This window comes from Sander vitreus, chromosome 5 (genome assembly GCF_031162955.1).
Source record: "Sander vitreus isolate 19-12246 chromosome 5, sanVit1, whole genome shotgun sequence".
NCBI classification, from domain to species: Eukaryota; Metazoa; Chordata; class Actinopteri; order Perciformes; family Percidae; genus Sander; species Sander vitreus.
In genome coordinates, this window is record NC_135859.1 from 15,868,756 (window position 1) to 15,891,772 (window position 23,017).

The 23,017-nt window shown below is 42.5% G+C and overlaps 2 protein-coding genes across 2 annotated transcripts; both read right to left on the bottom strand.

Moving 5' to 3' along the window:
* Positions 1-3: 3 nt before the first annotated feature.
* Positions 4-7,843, bottom strand: erap2 (endoplasmic reticulum aminopeptidase 2). Its single transcript, XM_078250590.1, has 21 exons — positions 7,741-7,843; positions 6,633-7,027; positions 6,350-6,536; positions 6,097-6,266; positions 5,836-5,974; positions 5,618-5,752; positions 5,390-5,510; positions 5,131-5,285; positions 4,924-5,037; positions 4,690-4,821; positions 4,227-4,358; positions 3,595-3,663; positions 3,319-3,494; positions 3,067-3,146; positions 2,775-2,958; positions 2,483-2,639; positions 2,202-2,386; positions 1,888-2,049; positions 1,529-1,669; positions 981-1,062; positions 4-299 (listed from the first exon to the last, which is right to left on the bottom strand). The coding sequence occupies exons 2-21, from the start codon at positions 6,800-6,802 to the stop codon at positions 153-155; spliced, it is 2,838 nt and encodes a 945-aa protein (XP_078106716.1). The 5' UTR covers positions 6,803-7,027; positions 7,741-7,843; the 3' UTR covers positions 4-152.
* A 2,651-nt stretch (positions 7,844-10,494) lies between these two features.
* On the bottom strand, positions 10,495-19,598 carry rgmb (repulsive guidance molecule BMP co-receptor b). The gene is made up of 3 exons (XM_078250591.1): positions 19,087-19,598; positions 14,501-15,054; positions 10,495-12,894 (listed from the first exon to the last, which is right to left on the bottom strand). Exons 1-3 carry the CDS (start codon positions 19,199-19,201, stop codon positions 12,136-12,138), a joined length of 1,428 nt encoding a protein of 475 aa, XP_078106717.1. The 5' UTR covers positions 19,202-19,598; the 3' UTR covers positions 10,495-12,135.
* Between the last annotated feature and the right edge of the window lie 3,419 nt (positions 19,599-23,017).

Genomic DNA, 23,017 nt, shown 5'->3' on the forward strand with positions numbered 1-23,017 from the left:
CTGAAAATTTACAAAACACTCTTTAATATACAAAATTGTCAACACTTCAGTGATAATGAGAACATTACAATTAGCAAATAAAAACACAAATTCAAAATTTCAAATATTTCCTTGTGGGATCTGTCAACCACCACCTCTCTTTCTGCTGTCTTTCACTTCATTTGCTTGTTCAGCCAGTTTCTCAGATTCTCTAAGTTTCTCTCAAACCAGCGAACATTTTTCTGCATGTTGTCCAGGGCAACCTGAGTAGCTCTCAGCTGAGATGCCTGCTCTTTGATGGACTCAAAGAACAACTGCACCTGAGAATCAAACACACATATATTAACAAAAAACACATACATGCCTACAATTGAAAATTAGACCAATTTCAGCTAAAGGACCTATCGCAGGGCCTTCATTCCAGCAGCAGTCAGACTCTTTAATACAACATTATAATGTAGCACTGCTAGCTGATTCTGCTACATGAGCCATCACTGGACAATATTCTGCACTGTGTATATTTATTTATGTATTACTCTGTGTCACCTCCTACTGTGCAATATGTCGTTTCTATTCATCCGCACCTTACTCATCTGTGTATCTGTGTATGTATACTGTCTGTTTATATTTGTGTTATTCTGATGTATGTTAATTTTTATTTGGAGCTGCTGTAACAAAGGAATTTCCCCAGTGTGGGATTAATAAAGTCCATTTTTTCTTATCTTATCTTAAAGTCACCGTTATGTTTGCAACAAGACAGGCCCACATTTGCTGATGCTTGTGATTTTATAGATATCGCACAATTTTACAACTGAAGACAATTAGAATTCCGTAGAGTAGTACAAATGCAAGGGCGAAACAGGTTGGGTTTTGGTTAGGTTTTGGTTTTAACATCACTGTCACTATCTTGCTCATATTGCCAATGCCAGCCAATGCCAATAGCATGTTGAAATATTGGTAATCTCTAAATTGCCTAGTTCAAGATATAAGAGCGCATTTACTTCAGTGAGTTCCTCTGGAGATGAAAACTGGCCTGTGGTGCCAATGATGATGTTTCTAATACAAAATGAGCCCAACTGGAACCTACAGAGCAGAAAGACAACAGAGAGGACACTCATAGATTAATATCATTTCCTACATATACACACACACACACACACACACACACACTGTGATTTAGGGCGGTAGTCTTGCATTGCCAGACCTATCTCCATAGCGCTGTGGGGTGGGCATAGTTGTGGAATCAACCTCCCATTGTGTTGCTTATGGTAAAGTCATGTCATTATATCAGAAACCTGTTACTTGTTATTGAACAGCATGGAAGCCACTAAAAAGGCAGGTCTTACTGTTGTACACAAAGTTTTTGCATCTGACTCAGAACACCAGCTTAATGAGTAAAAGGCACTTTTTACAGAGTGTAAATACTGGATAATATATTATTGTTATGCTTTAAAAAGGTACGGAAAAAAAAATAGCAATTTCATAGCATCATTCATTACTTATCTGACTTATATTGTCATTCACAATGCCTCCATTATGTTGTACAAACTTTTGAACTAGCGTGTCCCAGTTCTTTTTGACAAAGTTCCAGGCGAGGTGATGTCCTCGTGGGTTTCTGGCCACCATCAGAATGAGAGTGGACAGGTCCTGGGATCGAATCACCTTACCTTCAAGACCCAACTCCAGCAGTCTGCAATGCAAAAACACACAATATAACCTACTCTATTAGTGCCACATTATCTGTCATCACTTGAAGAGCCTTCATTGAAAGTTGTTAAGCATATCTGTAACATAGCACAGAATAAATATTGGATATCTGTTGCCTCCAGTTCTTTGATACAATACCCAATGTTTGCCACATGGTGGCGGCATTAACTGTGTGAAATATGTATTAGTGAGGAAATGTACCTGTGTAGTTTGTTTGTGTCTCTGCTGCAGGTCAAGGCAAACAGAATTTTGCCTTTTTGTGCTGCAGAGAGGGAGATGTTGTATGTATGTAAGAGTGAAGCCCAGCCGTGGTCATCCTGAGCTCCAACTGCAAACACTGTCTCTGCCACGTCAGTTGGCAAGCTAGAAGCAGAGACATGCACTTTAGAGACATGATAAAATATCAAATTATACGGTCCAGCCCAGCAAAGGGAATAGCTGCAGTTTATGTGAATCATATCAGCGGTTGTTGACTGATAATGATATGTGTTCAAATATAATTTAGACGGACATACTTGAGTGTACCGTTGGACTGAAGCCAGTCTTTGAAGCTCTGATGTGCCTTTTCCAGACAGGGAGGGTCATTCAGGTGACAAGCCAGTGACAGGACCTCTGACCTCAGTCGTCGCTCGGACACAGAGCCCATGTCGCTCCATGTCTGCTGGTCAATGACCGCACGGAAAAATCGCAGGATGTACATCTGCACACAGAGAAACAGCATCTCATTAACTTAAACTGCATTTCATATTGACATTAGCATAAATATCAATCTAAATGTGTACTCTTGTCTTCTTACCCCCAGGCTGCTTGTTACATCAAACTCATTCCTTTTCTCAATCATCCGGTAGAAGGCCTCTAGATAGCCCAGTCCTTTGAGGAGAGGCACATTGTGTGTCTCCGATTGCAGGTAACCAATCAGGTCTAAGCCTTGACTGAGCGGCAGATGACCTGCCCTTTGGAGACATACAAGAATATTTAAAAGGTTAGGTGCTATTTAAGGTGGGACAATTAAAGCTGTTTTGTTTATGTCACTGTCTGTCTTGTTGTCTCACACAAACCCACAAACACATACACACACAGATGCTTACGTGACCAATTGAAAGGCGTTGTGTATCAAGTGAGTCCTGTCTTTGTAGCTCAGAGCAGTGTGGTTTTCCCTCAGTAGTTTTGCCATCTCGTCCCAACCACTGTCCTCGTAATGAACCACATAATAGCCTGTCATGTCAGTGTTTACTTTCACCCAGCTGACTTCCTCTCCTATATGTATACTGTCTAAATGAGACATAAACAGCAAAAGAGAGGATAGAAAACAATATAATGGCATAGCAAAAGTGAAGATATATATGAATTATATTTAACATATTCTCTCTTCCCGGTTACCTGTGTGTGTTGTCATCAGGTGTCTGTGGATGGTGTTGGAAGCATCTGTCTTGTATGTCAGAGGGATATGCCACAGGAATCTAGACAAGAGAGTATCATTTTAAAATGTAAAACCTCAACTTTAAACCCTAGTGATGTCAGATTAAAGGTATAAATGGGCGTGTCGCTGCAAGGGCAAAAACACAGAGTGGAAGAGCAACATACAGTGTTATTAAAAGAGTAAACAAAAAAATAGAACAAGTGCATGCTCACCCCTGTTGCAATGTGGACCAGAGAGTGTCAGAAGGCAGCACTGTCCTCAGAAAGCGGTCCTGTCTAAGCAGCAGACGAGGCCCCTTCCTAGTTACAGTTACCAGAGGAATACCTTTCTGCAGAGTCCAAGTGTTCATCATGGCTGTCAGGTCCAAGTGTTCCCCTGCAAACAGGTACTGTAGGAGACAATCGGTGATCAATACATGCGACCACACCACGTCCCAAGGTTGTGTGATAGAGGTCAGTGAGTTTATATAATTATATATATTTACTCACTGCATTCTTGGAGGCCTGGCTTTTGCTGTAACAATGTTTTCCTGAGATGAAGTCCTCCTCTGAGCATGTCTGGAAAACAACAAAATTCACATGTACCTTACAGCTTACAAGTGTACATCATGATGTTTAAACATTTGAAATCTTCCTACCTTCAAGGCAGCTGTTTAATTAAATTCCAATTAAATTCTGTACAATATAGTACAATTAACTATGAGAGACTTTAAACATGCTTGAGATGGGTACTCCATCACAATGGACACCATGTCTGCTTTAATTTTTGTCAATGTTTTGTTATCCATGCATGGCACAGTGTATTCTTTTAAAATCAATTACAATTTAATTTCTGGCAAAAGATAACATAACTTTGATGGTTATAAAACAGACATACTGTTCATTTTTGATTAATTGCTTGGTTTATGCAACTTTCAAGTATCAGCAAAATTGATTTATGCACCACAACGAAATGAATGGGAAACAATGACAAAAATCTAAAACACTACAACATCCAATATGAAATGTTTAGCAAACTATACCAGATTTCTAATATATGGACCAAAATAAATATGTATTAATTGATTTACAAAAATATATCAAAGGACTACTTAGTAAAATAATGTAATTTGTGTTTGTACATTGGCTAGGCTGTCCCACAGGTCCTGGTTGTGTGCATTTCTGTAGCTGTATTTGCGGAGGTATCGTACTATCCCCCGCTGGAACACATCATCTGTCAGAAAGTGTCGCAGCATGTGCAGGACACATGCTCCCTGGTGGGAAAGAGAAAAAAGCTTTATTTAATTAATGAGCCATGACAGGTTATGCTGTAGGTTGGCTTCAAAGAAGTTTGAATGTTTGTCATGAATGTGAAAAAGATGAGAATAGATTATAGATAATTATGCAGTCACAAGTGTGTGTCTAGAGGCTAATCAGAAGTGAGTTACAGAAATATGTTTTCTTGACTATATTTGTTTTATTTATCCCTGATTTTGTAGTTAATACATTTCCACAGATAATATACTCATAATGAATTGCCATTATCAGTTGAGTAACCCATTTTGTGACTGAAGGTGCAACACATGTATGAGACTGAAAGCATACTTTGTCATAGGAGACTGTGTCAAACATCTGTTTGATCTGAGTGGGGTTCTCTGCTGGGCTGGATATTGGCCGGGAAGAGTTCAACGAATCATGACCAACTGCTGAAAAACAAGTGTGCAGAAGATATTCCTCCTGCAAGAATGTGCACAGAACAGGATCATCAGTACTAAGCTTAATATGCATTTACCACTATTAATCAATTAAGTTGATTCTCAGAGTAAACAAAGCACGTACCACTTTGAGGTCGGGGTAGGTGGCCTCGACTGAAATGTACTCCATGTATCTGGCAAATCCTTCATTCAGCCAAATATCGTTCCACCACTCCATGGTCACCAAGTTACCAAACCACTGCAGGCAAGATATGTAATGATTTGACTACTCAAGCCGAACAAACACTTAATCCTGTATGTCATTAAAGTACAAACAGTATCACACTCTCACCTGATGGGCGAGCTCATGGCCGATCACCATAGTGACCCAGAGTTTATCAGAAATGGAGGATGTGAGGGGATCAAAGAGAAGGCTGGTCTCTCTGTAGGTGGTCAGACCCCAGTTCTCCATTGCACCAGATTGGAAGTCTGGGATAGCTATCAGATCTGAGAGAGGGAAAACACAGGTCAGGGTACAGAAAGTGGCAGGGTAAAGACAGGAAATGACAATGTGTGAAAAGTAGTTACAGGAAAACTGAACAAACGGGTACCTTGTTTGGGTAGAGGATAGCGAATGTTGAAATACTCCTCGTAAAAGTCTAGCATTTTGACAGCAACCTCCAGGGCGTAGCTGGTTTGCAGCCATTTCTCAGGGGCGGCATAGATGGACACCTACAGACACAAACCAGTGCAATGAACAAAAACAAAAATGTGTCCCTGAGAAAGAAATATTGGTGGCAAGAAATTAAGAGATTTAAATACCACCACGGGGAACACACCTGCACCCCAGAAGAGGTTGTTGCAGTGACTGATTTAAAGTCACAGATGACAAAAGCTACGAGGTATGTGCTCATCTTTACACTTGCATCAAACTGGTCTTCAAGCAGGCCATTGTTTATTTCAACTGTCTTGACCTGAAATACACAAAGAATTTATTGCAGCCATTTTTCACACATATTTGAACATGTGTGATAACTAGCATACATGCAACACTCACTACAGGCATATTGGAAAGGGAAATGTACTCTGGACTCCTCCTGATCCGTATAGAGAAGTTGGCTTTGAAGCTCGGCTCATCAAAACAAGGGAATGCCATCCGAGCACTCGTGGGCTCAAAGTGAGTTGAAGCTAAGGTTCTGAAAAGAGACATCAGCGGATACTTTTTGTATTGAATAGAAAGTAGACTATTGAACTGTAGTTGGAACCCCCAGTAAGAGCTTTTACTAAGCTTGCTGTGAAACAATGTATCTGGTCTTACCTGGTCTCTCCGGTGCTGGTTCTGTAGTTGCTCCTATAGAAGCCATAGAAACCGTCGGCAAGTTCTGCCCCAAACTCAATATACAGAAAGTACTTTTGCCCACTGCTGAGTACCCTGGGAGAGAAAATGCCAATCTGCTCATGGGAAGGGTTATGAAGAACTGGGAGAACCTAGGAGAAGATGGAAAGAAGTTGGGTCTATTGTAGTAACAATGACAAATAAGCTGTAATAATAACTGCTCTGCATTTACTACCTGGTCAGACAGATGAGCAAGGTTCTGGTCCACTATGGTGGCCTTGGAGATCTGCAGACCCTTGCTGTGTAATACAACCCAGTTTGTATTGTTCTGGACATCAATCTGGATCTGTACTGAGCCAGTGAAACTGAGACTTGTGAGGTTGGGGTGCAGGAGGAGGTGGTAGTGAAGAGGAATGATGTACCTGAGATAAAGAAACATGTTTTAATCTATGAATCAAAAGATAGAGGTCTTGTTCATTTCTTGGATACAGCTGTTAAAAAACTAGCGTGAAGGGTACCTTGGCAGACGAAGACGGCTCCAAGGGAAAGACAGATTACCAGTACCCAAAGAAGACTGTTCTCCTGCAGGGTGAGGAGGGCTTGACGCCTGTTGTGAACGCTGGGTGGGCTGAGACCCAGCCAGAGACATGTGGAATAGAGACAGCAATAATATCCTAACCAGGACCATTGTAGAGGAAATGTCCTTCAACCACAGATTTTTTTATTTTTTTTTAAAGCTAACCGTGTGACAGGCTGACAGCTTGTATTGAACTTGGTCACATCCCAAACATGAGGATCTATGAAGGATCGGCTGATGTGAGTGTTGAATTCCTGCCGGGATGATTTGTCCAGATGCCACGCTATCAGAATATGGCTGAATCTTAAATGTTGGGACTTTTCTTTTCTCTTAAACCTGAAAGACAGAGAAGGATTAGGAACACACTACATACATATCTTAGTGAAACATTTATACCACTGTTCTTAATGTGTTCTACTAGAGTCCAATCAAAAATGTTTAGTGTCACACCACTAATGTCTTCCGCATTATGGTTGTAGTTAAGGTTACTATCTTCACTGTAAGCCCTTGGGCATACCTTTACTACAACTGCTAATTGTTATCCATACTTCAAAATAATTCATCTCCCACAAATGTAATCATACTGTATTTCGCAATGTAGCGAATCTGTTTCTACCTACAATAAGTGTTTATGTTTTACAAGGGGACAGTTTTGGACTTTGCAAGCATCACACATGAATTCTGTTGAGTAGTCAGTTCATTCGGGCAAACGGAGCTGCGTGTTTTAGGCCCTAACCACAACACAGCCTGAAAGAGACTCAAACATGTGACAAACGAACCACATGATTTTCCATGCGGACAAAACAAGATGAGGACAAAGCTATAATAGAGAGGTGACAACAGCTGCAGGGGAATTACTGCAGTTCAAATCAGGCTGCATAGGCAGTAGTTGTGCTGTGCCATGCTGATTATGACAGATTATGTTAGTTACAACAGAAATGTAACTAATTGTGGACTATTGTTATAAAGTTACACTTAGCTAAAGTAATGCTCATCTTGTATCTGCATGTTTTAACAGAAATCCATAAGCAATTGTCAAATACATTTACCTCGATCATTTTAGCTTCATCATCCTTCCCTCATGTTCCTGCTGCTGGGTTTCACTTTCTCTTATTAGCTCCCGCCCACTGCTGAAAAAACTACCGTGTGTGTGTGTGTGTGTGTGTGTGTGTGTGTGTGTGTGTGTGTGTGTGTGTGTGTGTGTGTGTGTGTGTGTGTGTGTGTGTGTGTGTGTGTGCAGGTGTACCCTGTACCCTACAAGAGTGTTGCCTAATGTTCTGGGTGTGTTGATATGATCAGTTTCTTACCTCAGATCTAACAGCCATATGCAGGTGTGTCTCCAGTTGTTCAAATTACTCTTTACTGGCTTTCTATGTCCACATTACTGTCCTGTACAGTCCTCAGTTTTCACCCTCTTTATGAATGCAGATAAAGCCCACACTCTGCTGTGTGTAAGAGCTCTCTTTCTCTCCCTCTGTGTGTGTGTGTGTGTGTGTGTGTGTGTGTGTGTGTGTGTGGGGGTTCATTGTTAGTATAAGGTCACAACAATGTGACATGTCAATCACCCATAATGCAATGCTCCTGGCAAAGGCAAACGACATGTCCCCATTTCACACACTCACAAATACACAAAGTGCGCGCACAAACACACACACACACACACACACACACACACACAGAGAGAGAGAGAGAGAGAGAGAGAGAGAGAGAGAGAGAGAGAGAGAGAGAGAGAAGCGAGGCAGTTATTACTGAAGCTACTATAACTATAAAGCAGACATGGCTGAGCCATCCAGGGGTATATTTTACCTTCCCATCATCTATTTATGGACAGGTAAGAGCTTTCAATTTCTAACAAATGATTATGGTGAATATTTTGAATTAATGTGCAGGAAAATTCCACATCACTATTTGATGAAAATAGCCCAAAATATAAATAAAATAAACCAAAATATCGACTTCTCAGAGGGACTTTTCGTTTTTTGTTTAAAACATGGCTACCGTGTTTAAGTTTATTCAGTGACTGATTCAATATTATTCATAAAGCCAAAAATCACAAATTTACACTACATCCAACACCTCTATCCTTGGGTTTTTATAATATCAATAATGGCCACTCATAGAGGAGTATTGACTCCTTCTACTGGAGTTACTACATTAAAATCACAAAGATTGATAAGGTTTTTGAGATTGCAGCACAAAAACAAACGATTGAAATATTGTATCTGGCAATAGTATTAAATGCATGAAGGATTTCATTATAAACTGTTACACACCAATATGTAACATGGTTTTTATTTAGATGTCCATGTTTGAAATTCTGTTCTTATAAGCTAACAGCAACAATTATGTACAACTAATATATACATTTTCAATACATGATTGCATTGTTGTGTTTGACCCAGTACATCGCCTTCTGTAAGATAGTTACAGACCAAGATCTCTCCGCATCCTTTTCATGTTGTCCTCCATCATATTTTAGGAGGGGTAGAGGGTCATGTGCTGGCTTCTCTGGCCCCTCCAGTCCACCTGTCAGGGGAGAGGCTGGGCTGGACTCTGCTGGTCTGTGTGGTGAGTGACTTCAGGAGAGGCCACCTAGACGTCAGCTGGAGATCACCATCAGAAGGCCACATGTCCAGCTCGCCATACAGCATCGCCGTAAACAGGAAGCATCGAGGCAACAGCGCTGTGGCGATCCTCACAGTAGCAACTGGTGACTGGCCATCGTACAGTTGCTCTGTGAGTCACAGACGACACCCAAAAGTCACAAAGAGACACCACACCCCCTCATCAGGTAGGACTGCGGCTGATCATGATTTTGGTTTCTGTCATCTCTTCTCACAAATAGAAGTTACATTTTATTTTACTTTTTGATAATTTCAGATCATAAAGACAAGATCTGCTATGAATATGAAGAGACAAAAGGTACATTTAGCAAACAATTAAAAGAAAATCTCCCTGTGATTCGTACAGATGTTGTTCCTTATGTTGGTCTCTGTGGTTTGATCTCCAGATGTTGCTCTGTGGACAAACACAGTAATTGTCTTGGTTATGAGGCTGCTTCTCATGAAGATTATCGTCTTCAACACTTTGATGACTACTTACGTTGTGATTAAGTGGTAAGAGGATGAGTATATGTGTCTTATTTGGACTGAGGTGCCTTTATTGAGAAAATAACCAGGTTTTCACTAACCTTTATGGTGTTGTCTAACAGTGCGAAATGTGTTTTATCTAAGATATTAGGTAATTGTTTCTTACAATGTATTTGATCTTTCAGATGGTTGGAAAAGCTTCTGATGTACCATGTGGCCTTGAAAAGAAAACTAACCCAGAGAGGGGAACTCTATGTTGTCTGAATCTGCACAGTGAGGATTTCTGCACTGGAAAAAGTTGTCCCTTGGGGTTTCAGATTGGAATCTCATGAATTAAATGGGAAATAATCCACTTTCAGGATTACAGGAGTAGCAGGTCTCAAATGCTTCCATTTTTTTGTCACGCCCTTTTCAGCATTTTCTTATTGACATCCCAGGTGTTGCCGACTGTGGCAGTTGAAAAGAGATTGTGTCTGTGAAGCCAAACCTGGTATCTGATCAAAACCTAACCTCAGACAGATGGGTTGGTGCACATGCTGTTATATGCATATGTGTGTTTGTGAGAAGATCTGTGTGTATTCTATGAATCCTCAATTTCTTGTATTACTAAATAAATAGTGGGGAGTTACAAATGAACATACTTTTACATTTTTAGGATGTTGTTTCACTTTTTTTTTTATATTTCTGTTAAATGTGACATTAATAAACAAGATGTAAGCTTGGACCATTTTGACTTTATTGTTTTTTTTAAATAAAACACTTGCACACAGTTTTTTCCTTTTTCCATGTTTTTTTGAGCGCCTTGAGTAACACATTGACATAGCAACAGAGCACCACTAAGTGGCAGTACAATCACATCTGACATTTTTTTAAATTATTATCATCAACAGCAAGAATATGGAGCTTTACTTCCTCTACAGGACACTACGTTCATAAATAAGTTAAGTATTTCAATATTGACCAGTCACTCTTCACCAAACTGACACTCACACATGATGTAAGATCACATTGCCAAAAACTGATATTAAGCTGATTATGGCCAACCAAATGGGGCATAATTATACAGAATGCTACATCTTAAAAAAACTCATAGTCTTGACATGTCTATCAGGTATCAAATAGCATACATTTCCCACAACACACTGCTGAAGCAGACGGTGTGGTAGAGTTCTCAGTGATTTGCCAAGTTTGGTGTGCACTCCAGTATCTTACACGTATACCAGTAAGGAGCAGCTCATCAATTCTGGCAGTAGGAGTAAAACAGTCTACAGGAGCAACATTAAAAACAGGGGAGAGAGTGTGAGGAGGAGACAAGTGCTGGTTTGGTGGTGAGTTGTGATCTCCTGTGTACATAAAACACATTATCGGTCTTTGGCTCAAATTAACACAACAAAGAATACAGAGAGCAACATATGCCGACATCATCACAGCCTCTTGGCAAAAAGGTGGGATTAACTCTGACATGATTCTCAGAGGAAATAAAAACACATCCAAGCACGTCACTAACTGGTAATAGAAAGAAAAAAAAAACACTGATGCACCCACACACACACACACTTTCATACACAATCGCACATATTTGAAATCAGGACTGAGAAAAAACGAGAAATTCATACAGCAACAAAATAGTACTGATGGCATCTGCTGTGACACTATTCACAATACATTCAAAAGGGAACAACTCACATTGACTGACTTAAAAAGAGATGCTGAGTCAAATCAGCTATTGGAAGAATGATGCATTTAGCAAAAATGGCAGCTCCTTGTATTTAACAGACTTTTACTTTGAAAGGATCAAAAATCAATTTATGGATGATCTCCAAACCATGAGCCATTGGAGATTGTCATGGAGGACAGTAAGTGAGAGAAAGAAACACTGATGTGGATTTGTTATAACAACAACAAAAAACTAAATAAAGTGCTTCTGTTAAAACAAACATCCTCTGTCTGAGGTATCAAAGAAAATATCACATCAAATGACACAAAAAATGAACTCCACGCCATTACACTTTGCACTGAAGACAAGCTATTTACAGTTTGGAGTGTATATCCACACACTCTATTCACTCACACAGGTACGTTTGTGTCATTGTCAAGTGTCTTATCCAAAGATGAAGAAAGCCAACATCACATCACCTGTGTTATTTCCCAGAGGGCTGATTCTGCCAGGTAAGATGCAGTTAGTGTTGCCATCTCCGGTGCTAAAAACAACAGTTCGCAGTAACTGTCCAGACTGCTGTTTCCTCTGAACGTGAGAGAGGAATCAGTGCTCAGTATCAGTGCTTAGCAAAAATCTCCCCAAACTCTCTCTCTAGTGCACACACAAAGGCCTACACAAGCCTCCCACTCCCGCTCTTACATCAATACTACGCTCAGAGCACACAGCAGGAGCAGAGCTAGCCGCATTATAGGTTGAGAATCAGAGTGTAAGGTGGAAGTGGCAGAGCCGCGGGGGTAGATCCTCCATCTATCCCGGTGTGGATGGAGACTCTCCATGTCCTTCAGGGCGCTGTACGCCGCCATTGTGAAGTTAGCATCGCCGGTGGTGAGGAGATCAAACACGCAGGAGTGAAAGTAAATGTCCTGCACCTCAAGCTGCTCCCTGCAGCGTTCCTTCGCCCCCTCGACACTGAAAACCTGCGCGGCACCGTAGGGGGATGCTTGTGTCTGTGAGGAGTAGCTGGGCCGACGCAGCTGCTGAAGCTGCAGGCCAAGCGCAGAAGGGGAGAGGGGCAAGGGAAGATGCCCTGCCTGGTCGATGCGTTCTCCGCCGGGGCAGCCATTCAGACAGAGCTGCAGGTCCTGGGTGGCATCGTAGGCCTGAGCCAGCTCCTCTGGGATCCGCACCGCCAGGGTCAGGTAGTGGCCTAGCTGGCGAACGATGACAGTTACACCTATGTAGCCAGCGTGCAGCTCCACGTGGTGCCCCGGGCTGCGCTCAGAGATCCACAGAGCCCGGACTTTACCAGTTGCACCTTCTGCACCAGCAGAAATATGGATGGGGTCTCCACTGCTTACGGTTCCATCATCAAAGGCAGCAGGGAGGTTGTCTGTGACGGCCTGGTAGACCCTCTGGTCTGTACAACCCTCATAGGGCTTGAAGATGATGGTGATCTATAGAGAGGGAGAGAGAGAGACATATAAGTTTAAAGGGGGTTCAATAAAGGATAATGCTTGATATACAGTTACAGTTACAAACTCAATTCATTAGATATAGGACAAATAACATCAAGGAGATGAGAAGAGCTATAACAATAAGTCAATTAATCATAGTTAACTGATTTATTATTCAAATAAATATCTTTATTGAGTATCTTTCGGTTGGACAAAATTGAGACAAGGTAAATCTCTCACACACACCCATTACACAGGTTACTGACTCTCATCACACAACTTTTGAGAAATTACTAAATTACTTTTCAACAACTTGTAATTTGACACAGCTATGCAAACATGCTGACATACGCACACACACAGGGCTCAGTGGTAAGTGGAGGCAGTGGATACAGGGGTGTGGTGTGAGCATTACGGTTAGCACTCGCATCATAGTTCCGGTGAATGGCTGCATTGTTCACATGACAGCTGTGAGGAATGAGGCATGTCAGGCCATTAAGCCTGGAGGGCTGTGTGTGTGTGTGTGTGTGTGTGTGTGTGTGTGTGTGTGTGTGTGTGTGTGTGTGTGTGTGTGTGTGTGTGAGTGTGTGTGTCTGTGTGTCTATAATAATCGTGACTAATAACTTGCCCCACCTTTGACACAAGGTCAAACCTTCAACTCCGCATTTGCTTAATGTGTGTGTGTGTGTGTGTGTGTGTGTGTGTGTGTGTGTGTGTGTGTGTGTGTGTGTGTGTGTGTGTGTGTGTTTATGTCAATGTGTGGATGACTAAGTGTATGCATGGGTGTGTATGTTTTAATAATTAAAGCTATCGACTAAGCTAGAGAGGGCAGATCATCAGGGGAAATATCAACATAGCTTCTTTAACACCACAAAGATCACCTTGTGTGGCTCGCCATTCATTTGGTGGTGGTGGTGTGTGTGTGTGTGTGTGTGTGTGTCTTTTTGTCATAAAGGGATAAGGCCCCTTAACACACATAGTGACTGAGTGTAAGGAGTGCCACTTATGAGACACACACACACACACACACACACACACACACACACACACACACACACACACACACACACACACACACACAAATACTTGCAAACACACACACATAGAGTAGAGTAAACAGTGGGTCCTTTCACACATCTCATTCCATGTTATTAGAGGTCAGGCTATATGCAGCCATTAACCAAGTTAGGTTTCCAACACTGCTTCAGTCACAAGAGATAGTCACAAGATCGGGCTGTTTTCCTCACACCTGTGAGTCTGAGGGAGCGAGAGACACATTGAATGAGACAGAAAGAGAGCGAAAAGTAGCAGGGAGAGCAAGCATGTTTTCTAGCCTCACATTGATAATATGTCTTACTCTGAAGCACAGAAGAAAAAAGAAGCAATTGAGAGATCATTATAGAAAATGTTTCTCTCTCTAACACACACACACACACACACACACACACACACACACACACACACACACGCACACACACACACACAAATAAACTAGATTACGCCAGCTGCCTTCACTTAGGAAACTCTTTCAGCCTTAATAACAGCAAATTAGACCTCAAAAGCTCATTTCTCTCTGCTTCCTGCTTTATAAAGGTTCTCTTCTCACCTTATTAGTTGCTGTGGCACTGGAGCCAGGTACCACGGGAACATTAGTGACCTGTACTGATAGATAGTCATTATCGATGAGAGGCCACGCCCCCTCCACCTTGCAAGTCTGGAAGCTGTCCTTAAACGTCCTCAGGTGTGGGTCCCCGAACAGCCCGCAGAACAGATAGACAGGCCGAGAGTGGCCCTGGCTGTGGCCGTGAGCATGGGAGTGTGTGTGTGCATGCACGTGGGAGTGTGTGTGAGCATGCTGGGTGCGACTGTGGTAGTTGCAGGGCTCGTGTTGAACTTCAGGGTGCGTGGAGGACGTGGGCCCGTCTCTGGAGCAGTTCCTCTGGCTCATGAGGTCGGAGATGCCCAGCACAGCAGAGTGGAAGACAAGGTTCCCACGGCAGGACTTGGCTGTCCTCTGGGTGCAGGCCGAGTATGCACGTAAAGCTTTGCAAAACTCAGTGTGAAAGCCATCCACGGCCGGCGTCAGGTGGGAGGTAAGGGAGACGAAGTCGGTGGTGCACTTCTGTATACGGCACTGAGGGGTGGACACCTGGCACTGACCTGGAGAGGACAGAGAGCAGAAATATTGTTAGCAGAGTGATATCATTACAGGAACAGCCCTAACAGCCTTAAAGATTATCACACGTCTGATAATGTGGGTATGTACTACACAGAGAAAAATGCAAAGCTCATGTGCACACAGAAGACTATTAATGTTACTTTGAACTTAAACACATAATGCTACCAGCCTGTTACAATCCAATCTAATCGGAAAAAGAACCGTCCACTGGTTAAAAGTCTTGATGAATCAGTAGTGCCGCTCTGTGAGTGTAATAAACCTTAAGTGTAATAAACCAAAGAGCAGCCAGAGAGAAAAGATAAAGAACGTTTTCCCACAAGGAGTGAGATAATACTGCTTATATTGCCAGGGAGCACATAACAATACAAGGTGTGCTATGTACACAAACATACTACCATGACTTTGTGAAGCTTATAATGTTCCATTTTTGTTGAGGGTATTGTATTAGTGATCCTGTGTAGCTTTAGCAGATAAAATACACGATCAGAAATGTTTATTTAGTTTATTAGATATAACTTCCATTTTTTTTTCACTTTAATGTTTGTTTGCAGCTATGAGCACCAGAGCAGGCTGAAGTAAGGAAATGCATCCAGAAGACTGATTATTCTGTCCCTGTTTACCCATTAGGAACAAATTTCTTGGTCCAAAATTGTCCCTGATGTTTTATCTGTTGCTATATTTCTGAATGTAACAAGGGTCAAACCAGCCTTTTATATCATAGATCATCAGAGAGAGAGAGGGAGTTAGAGCGAGAGAGAGATTAGAGACCAGACCTAATGCATCAGTCACAGCGTTCTCCCATTAGATTATGCCAGAGAGAGGCTCTGCAGTGTATGGGCAGTTGCATACACACACACACACACACACACACACACACACACACACACACACACACACACACACACACGCACACACACGCACGCACACGCACAAATAGCTATCTTAGAAAGAATGCTGCTTGTGCATTCGTTAAATGCACACAGTCAGTGATCTTCAGATGGTGGTATGATCTTCTAATGGCCAAGCAAAAGCTGAAAGTGCATGGTTTTTACTGATTCCCTTAATGTCACACCATCACTTCAAAACCACTTACACATAAACACACACAAGCAAACAGCACATTCCAGCTCTTCTTTGTACATTTATTTCATTTTGGGGCATGAAGGAGTTGGGTACCACCATTTGGGGGCAGTAGTGATCTGAGTTTTAGAAATCAAGGTGCAGGTACGGACCCCCACTCACACCCCGCTTTAGAATCTCTCTCCTGCCTGTTAAATACTGACACCAACCCACAGACACACACACACACACACACACACACACACACACACACACACACACAGGCTGCCGTCCATGCCAACAACCACTGTACAGACAGTCTGAGTACTGAGGACACATTGTGTCTTTGACTGGCGCACCAACAGCCTCCTTCTTTCCCTCCTATCTGCCCCGCAGTACCTAAATACCGCTCCCAATCTAATCAGAGCGGGTTTATTCTCTTTCGAAGGGGTATCAGAATCATGAGCTGCTCTAAAAACACACAAAAGAACTCATTCACTGACATTTTCCCAGCAGGGTGACGTAGCAGAGAAGAGAGTCAGCCCTGTAACTGAAGGACTTGAGTTCAAACTGCTGACTTATATAAAGGTTAAAACCTCTCTGACAACAAGCATCTACTGAAGTTTCACACCAGCTGACCCTGCACTGCCTCCCTGTGCATGCATCACACACACAAAAAGGGGATTTTCATGAGATGATTAATAATATAAAGCACAATTTTCATATTTTTGCTCTTCCAGTATGATCTCCCTTTTGTGAAGCCATCCTCCTAAGCCTTCCTTCTAAACACACATAGCTGTACTTTTGTAAAAGAAAATCCAATCTATGCATATAAATAAGCAATTTGTGGTAAATCGAGTCGAGGTGATGAATACTGAATTAACTTGGAAATAGTGTTAAGAAGAGAATAAAGAACTCCTCATGTGAGGAGCTGATGCACGAGGGCTGTTCAACACATCCAGAGCCTGGTTTGTTTCATCCCCCTGGGGTGAGTATCTAATCTAGACACAATAAAACAGCCAGCAATGCCCACAGCGCTCCTTCCATGCCCTACCACAATATTAACCTCTATATCACTCCATCCTCCACTCCCAGGTCTCATCTCTTCTTTTCTCTCAAGCCTCATCTGTTGTCAGATATTTTCCAGCTCAAATCATTTCCCTCCATCAGCACTGTTCTTATATAGCCCTATTCTTTCCTGTTTACAGCCATCTCAGTCTGATTCCCTGACCGGTCTCTCACTCCTGCATCCTAAGGCACCCTCTCCACCATCAGACAGAGGTCAAAAGATCCTCCATCTGAATCTCTTAGGCTCAGTTTAGCGATTCTTTGTCTCCGTATCCGACAGCCTCCAACTTTTCTGATCTCCGGAGATCAGAAAAGGATCTACTGGGATCATCTCTCAACCGAGGGAATAGCTTGTGAAGTGCTTATTGATCACCTTGTTGTGTGCACTTTCTCTCTCTTTCTCTCTCACACACAGACACAGCCACACACACACACACACACACTGAGCTCAAATCACACAAACAGCCCTCCAAGCTTACAGATACAAAGCTTTACAGGAGCTCACTACAGCGTGCACTCTTTCTCCCTCTCGACTAGACACTCAGGAGTGTGAACAATAGTCAACAACTCAGACATTCCTACCACCCTGTCTAAACAGACACATGGAGCTAATGGCTGGAGCGACAATGGAATATGTCTGAATGCCTTGAAATGTACAAGTTATAACAAATAAAACAACTGACTAAATATATGCACATTCTTTCCAGGTGACGTACGTGTAGCAGAAGGTGCCAAGAGGGTCTTTAATGTGAAGTGGGTCTCTCTGTTCCCACCAGGCTGCGTGCAGAGGCGGTTTTGTCCCGCTGCCTGTGCCGTGTTAAACTAATTACTGAAGGTGTGACTGCTCAACAGACAGCTGCCACAACAGCAGACCCCCTGCACACACAGCAACATTCACAGACTTGGCCCAAAAAATAAAGCTGGTTTCTGGAAAGAGGACATGAAAAATGCATCTGTGATGATACATTTAAAACCAACACACACTGTGGTAAATACGTGGATAGCAAATCATGACCTCTGTACAGCCACAGCCAAGGAGTCATATTATGTTTTAGTGTCAGTAATCCTTACAAACACCTTATTAACTTTTGGCTTTCTCTTCTTTTGTTTAATTCTTTGTTTTCTTCTTCTGTCCAGCATGTGGCTTAGTTTGGGATGTGGGACTTTCTGCTTTTGGTGATTAGAAGACAAATAACCACAAATACAAACACATTGCTGTTCAGAAAAGCATTATTTTATGTTTTTTTTTCCTTAGAAGAATATACTATATTTGTGTAACTTAAATCACTTTCAAACCATCTCTTATGATGCATTTTTATAAATGTGCACCATGCAACTGAACATAAAATGTATTCCACAATAGGTTTAGCCTGATTTACAAAACAGTAGGCTACAGCCCAAATTATCAACTTTTCTGATCAGATTTATACTCATATAGATATTGTTTCTTTCGATATTGCTCTGAGGAAAGCAGTAATCTGTTATATATGGACACGAGGAGAGATAGTCACCCTCTCTTCCCTTCTCTTCCCCTCCTCCATGAGCCATTAAGGGGCAGACAGGAGAATGACGGCCCAGGAGAGAGGAGAAACTCGATCCGTGCTCAGACTGCTGCACTGCCGCTGGAGAGAGAGCCATTGTCAGGCAGCACTGGGCCCAACACAAGGATCGGAAACGCAATGATTACAAACGCCTAATAACTAATAAAGTGTCTCTGTTTAAAACCTAATGCAACAGACTGACAATAAGTGTTACTGTGGCTGCAATTAGTGCAGCGCACGGCTGCAATTAGTGCGAAATTGAATGACAAAGTGCGTGAAATGACAGATTAGTTGCGATCACGCCGAGAGACACACTCGTTGCGGTGTTGAAGTGTAGTTAGTTACCTATGTGAGCACCGCAGAGAGCGATGATCAGCAGCAGCAGTGGCCGGAAGCGGCGCACCAGAGACGGGGAGGCGAGGCGCTCAGCCCCGCGGCAACAGCATCCGGCTCTCCCCATCCCCGTCCATGCAGGGCCAGGAGGGGAGAGTGGACGGACCTCCAAAGGGCGAGGAGGAGTGGTGTCCAGGCCTTCTCACTTCTTCTGCCTCTTCTTCCTCACTCTTCTCTCCTTCCTCTCCTCCTCGGGTGCGCAGGGGCATTAAAACACAGCTGCTCCGCGGAATGCAGGGCGGAGGGGGTCGAAAGGCAAAGAGAGGAGGAAAACAAAGTACAAAGATAAGTCACTCCGACGACACTATTACTTTCCCCCTGTACAACATCCACACCGCACGTGATTTAAGTGCGCTCCCTCCGCGGTCGGACTTTCCCTTTGCTTGTGATCACAGTGTGCTCTCCTCTCCCGTCCTAAACACGCACAATCACATCTCTCTCTTCCTCACCAGCCAGGCCGGGGTTTCTCCTCCACTCCTCCCCTTTCACTTTCTCCTCCTCCTCCTCTGCCCCTCCAACAAATCAATAGAGAATCAACCAAACCCTGCTGGCGGAAAACCCGCCTACCACGACTCTCACTCACAGAGAGGGAGGCAGACTACAAAACAATGAAGAGGCCGGAGATAAAAGTTGTAAAACGTTGGTAAGATTAAATCACTGTGTATACCGAAGAGAATAATGGGTTTCCGATGTAGCGCTGCCAAGCCAAGGTATTTTACTTGGCAAAGTGAAAGCTGATCATCAAACCAGAGCTATAAGGCCTACTTCTCATGTGTTCTTTTTTCTCCTGTTTTCTTTCTAATAATTAGTCTAGTAGCCAGCCCATAGAGCCCCATTGTGAACCCGGAAATGTTGAGTACACCAAAGTTTTATTGCAGAAATGTGAAGTATGGGTCCCCAGCATACAGAAACTGCCAGATGCTAATTTTCGTATGTTGAGCAATTTGCATAATTAGCACAATTAGCATAATTAACAGAATCGTCCAGATTTGCACTGTGTGATCAGTTCAGATTCAGATTCAGACTTCAAAGTGGTAATTCTATAACAAATTTGGATACATTTAGACACATTTGTTATTAATTTCGGACACATTTTTAGGTTATTTTCATGGTAAACACAATCTCACATTTCAGAATCACAAGAGCTCTTGCTCTTTTATGTGAATGTTGATAACCTAAATGTGTTTACATTTAAGGTAGTGACTATGAAAAATGGAATGGCATTGTTCTCAGCATAAATGCAACTGCAGAGAATCTGGGTGACCAATGTGGTTCCATTCTGGCCATGCATGCTCTTTCGGGATGTGATATCACCTCATATCCTGTCAGGAAGGGGAAGGTGTCTGCACTCAAGGCCATGAGAGTCATACCTGGTATGCTTCTCCACTGTATTGGAGAAGCAGAAGCCACAGATTTACAGATCACAAAAGCAATGAGGGCTTTCTTTCTGGCTCTGTACAATCAGAGGAGCTCTGTAACCTTGGATGCAGCCCGGTATGAAATTTACAGAAAGCGCAAAAGGCCCCCAGCACTGAAGACACTACCTCCTACAGAGCGCAATATGCGCCTTCATGGAAGACGTGCCCACCTACAAGTGCTGCTATGGAAAGCAGCAGACCAGCCTGATCCACCCGGCTTTGAATATCACTTTGTTTGGATGGGATAAGAAGATGGGCCTAAAGGAAGGAGAGGAACTGATTATGCCCACCCAGGATTCAAGTCCAGTTGCTCCTCCTGCTTTGTTAGATGTTGTCAGCTGTGGTTGCAAAGCCGGGTTGAAACCTTGCACATCAGCAAAGTGCAGCTGTGCAGCTGCAGGTCTGGCCTGTACCAGTTATTGTTCCTGCAAAGGCAATGATGGTATATGCTGCAACATACTTACACAACACCAAGAACACAAAGAGAGGGATGAAGGGTCTGGAGAAGATGATGACAGAACAGACGAGGATAGTGAAGATGATGAGGCTGCCTTTTGTTAATTAATTGTGAGGCATAGCAGTTTGCCTGAAGATGGTAGCCAGTGTGTGCTTTGTGTGGTGCAGAAGTGAGGCCCTCTTGGTTAGCCTTGCGTCTGGAGGGCTGACCCGGGTTGCCCAGACTCAGTTTTAACTCTTGTGTCTGGCGGAGTTTTAACTGGGTCCTCATTGGATCTTGCGACTTGCGGACCAACCTGGACAGTCCTTCTGCCATTTGGGCATTGCCCTAGCGACTTGTGGAGCCTGTCTTGTATGGCATGTATATATTGTATATTTGTACATAGTACGTTGATCACACATGGTGATGGGCTTAGGTGATGTCATCTCATTGGGTGTCTTAAAGAGCTACCCCAAGTATGGTACAGTTGCAGGATCCAAGTTATGTCAAATACCCGCATTGCTTTTTCCTCCAGAAATGCATAACATTCAGCCTAACAAAGATTCATCGTTTATCCAAAAAGCAATTTTGAATCTTCAAAAGTGTCAGGAGGGGATTCAGCTTCACTACACCCTGAAAACAATGCATCAACATTAGGGGTGGAATGGTACATGTATTCGTAATGAACTGAAACGGTACATTCGGTACATGAATTTACACGGAGAATACACAGTATGAAAATAAATAAAACTTGCGTGCAAATGAATTAATGTAATGTGGAACTACTGTTACATAGCCTATGTGTTTCTTAGGGACACCTAATCTGTAGCCCCGCCTTAGCTCTGAAGCTCCCAAGCTCCGCCTACATGTCGAGTCGGTCCAGTGAGCCCACACGAAGCAAACTAGTCCCTTCCATATACCAAACACGGATGTACTGTAGCTGTATCCCTTCTTGCCTCAACCACAAATGGCTTCCAGGCCCATTTGCTTCGCTGTTTGCTCCGCTGTTAGCTCCGCTTTTAGCTCCGCCGTTAGCTTTTAGCTCCGCCGTTAGCTTTGCTGTTTGCTGCTAACTCCGCTGTTAGCGTGTGAAGCTAACGCCACAATTCGCCAACTGCTCTGTGTAACCGAAGCTGCTCTTTTAACACCCCTGCTCTGTGCATTCACATATGAGAGCAGCGCTTGTCTCCCATATCACACTACTAGCTGATTGTCTTATTTTGTTTACAAGTTCCAGATGGAGTCTGGAGATGATGTGGGGTAGCCTACTTATTGTTTACTGTTTACATCTTACTTTATACGCTTCAGGCTGTTGCAGCTCGCTCAGGGGAGAGTCTGGATGACACTAGGTGGTACAGCCTGAGACATGCACAATAAAAAAAATTGCCTTCTGCATTTTTGTTATGCTTTTCCCTCCATTGTACCGAACCGAACTGTGATGTCTGAACCGAGGTATGAACCGAACCGTGACTTCAGTGTACCGTTCCACCCCTAATCAACATTCACAAGAGCACTCATGATTCGGAAAAGTAAGATTATTGTGTTTACCATAAAAATAACCTAAAATTATGCCTGAAAATAATCAAAATTTGCCTAAATAAATAAAAATATGTAATAAGATTATCTCTTTGAAATCTGAAAATGCAAAATATGTGGTCAAAATGGACGATTAAGCTAATAATACTAATTATGCTAATTGCAATTTATGCAAATTAGCATCCAGCAGTTTATGTATACTAGGGACCCATACTTCACATTTCTGCAATAAAACTTTGGTGTACTCAACATTTCAGGTTCACCTAGTTGGCTACTAGACTAAATAGTAATAATAGGCTAATAACAATAATAATAATATTCCTATAATATAATAATAGTAAACCCTCCACTAACAAAAGGAACAAAAGGAAACTAAGCAAATTAGTTTTACAAGCTGTAATAGGTTATGCTAGTTATGACCTAAACATTCCCAGAGAGATAAATAACACACACAATGTCATAAATCGGTTTTCATGTATACATTTGTTTGTTA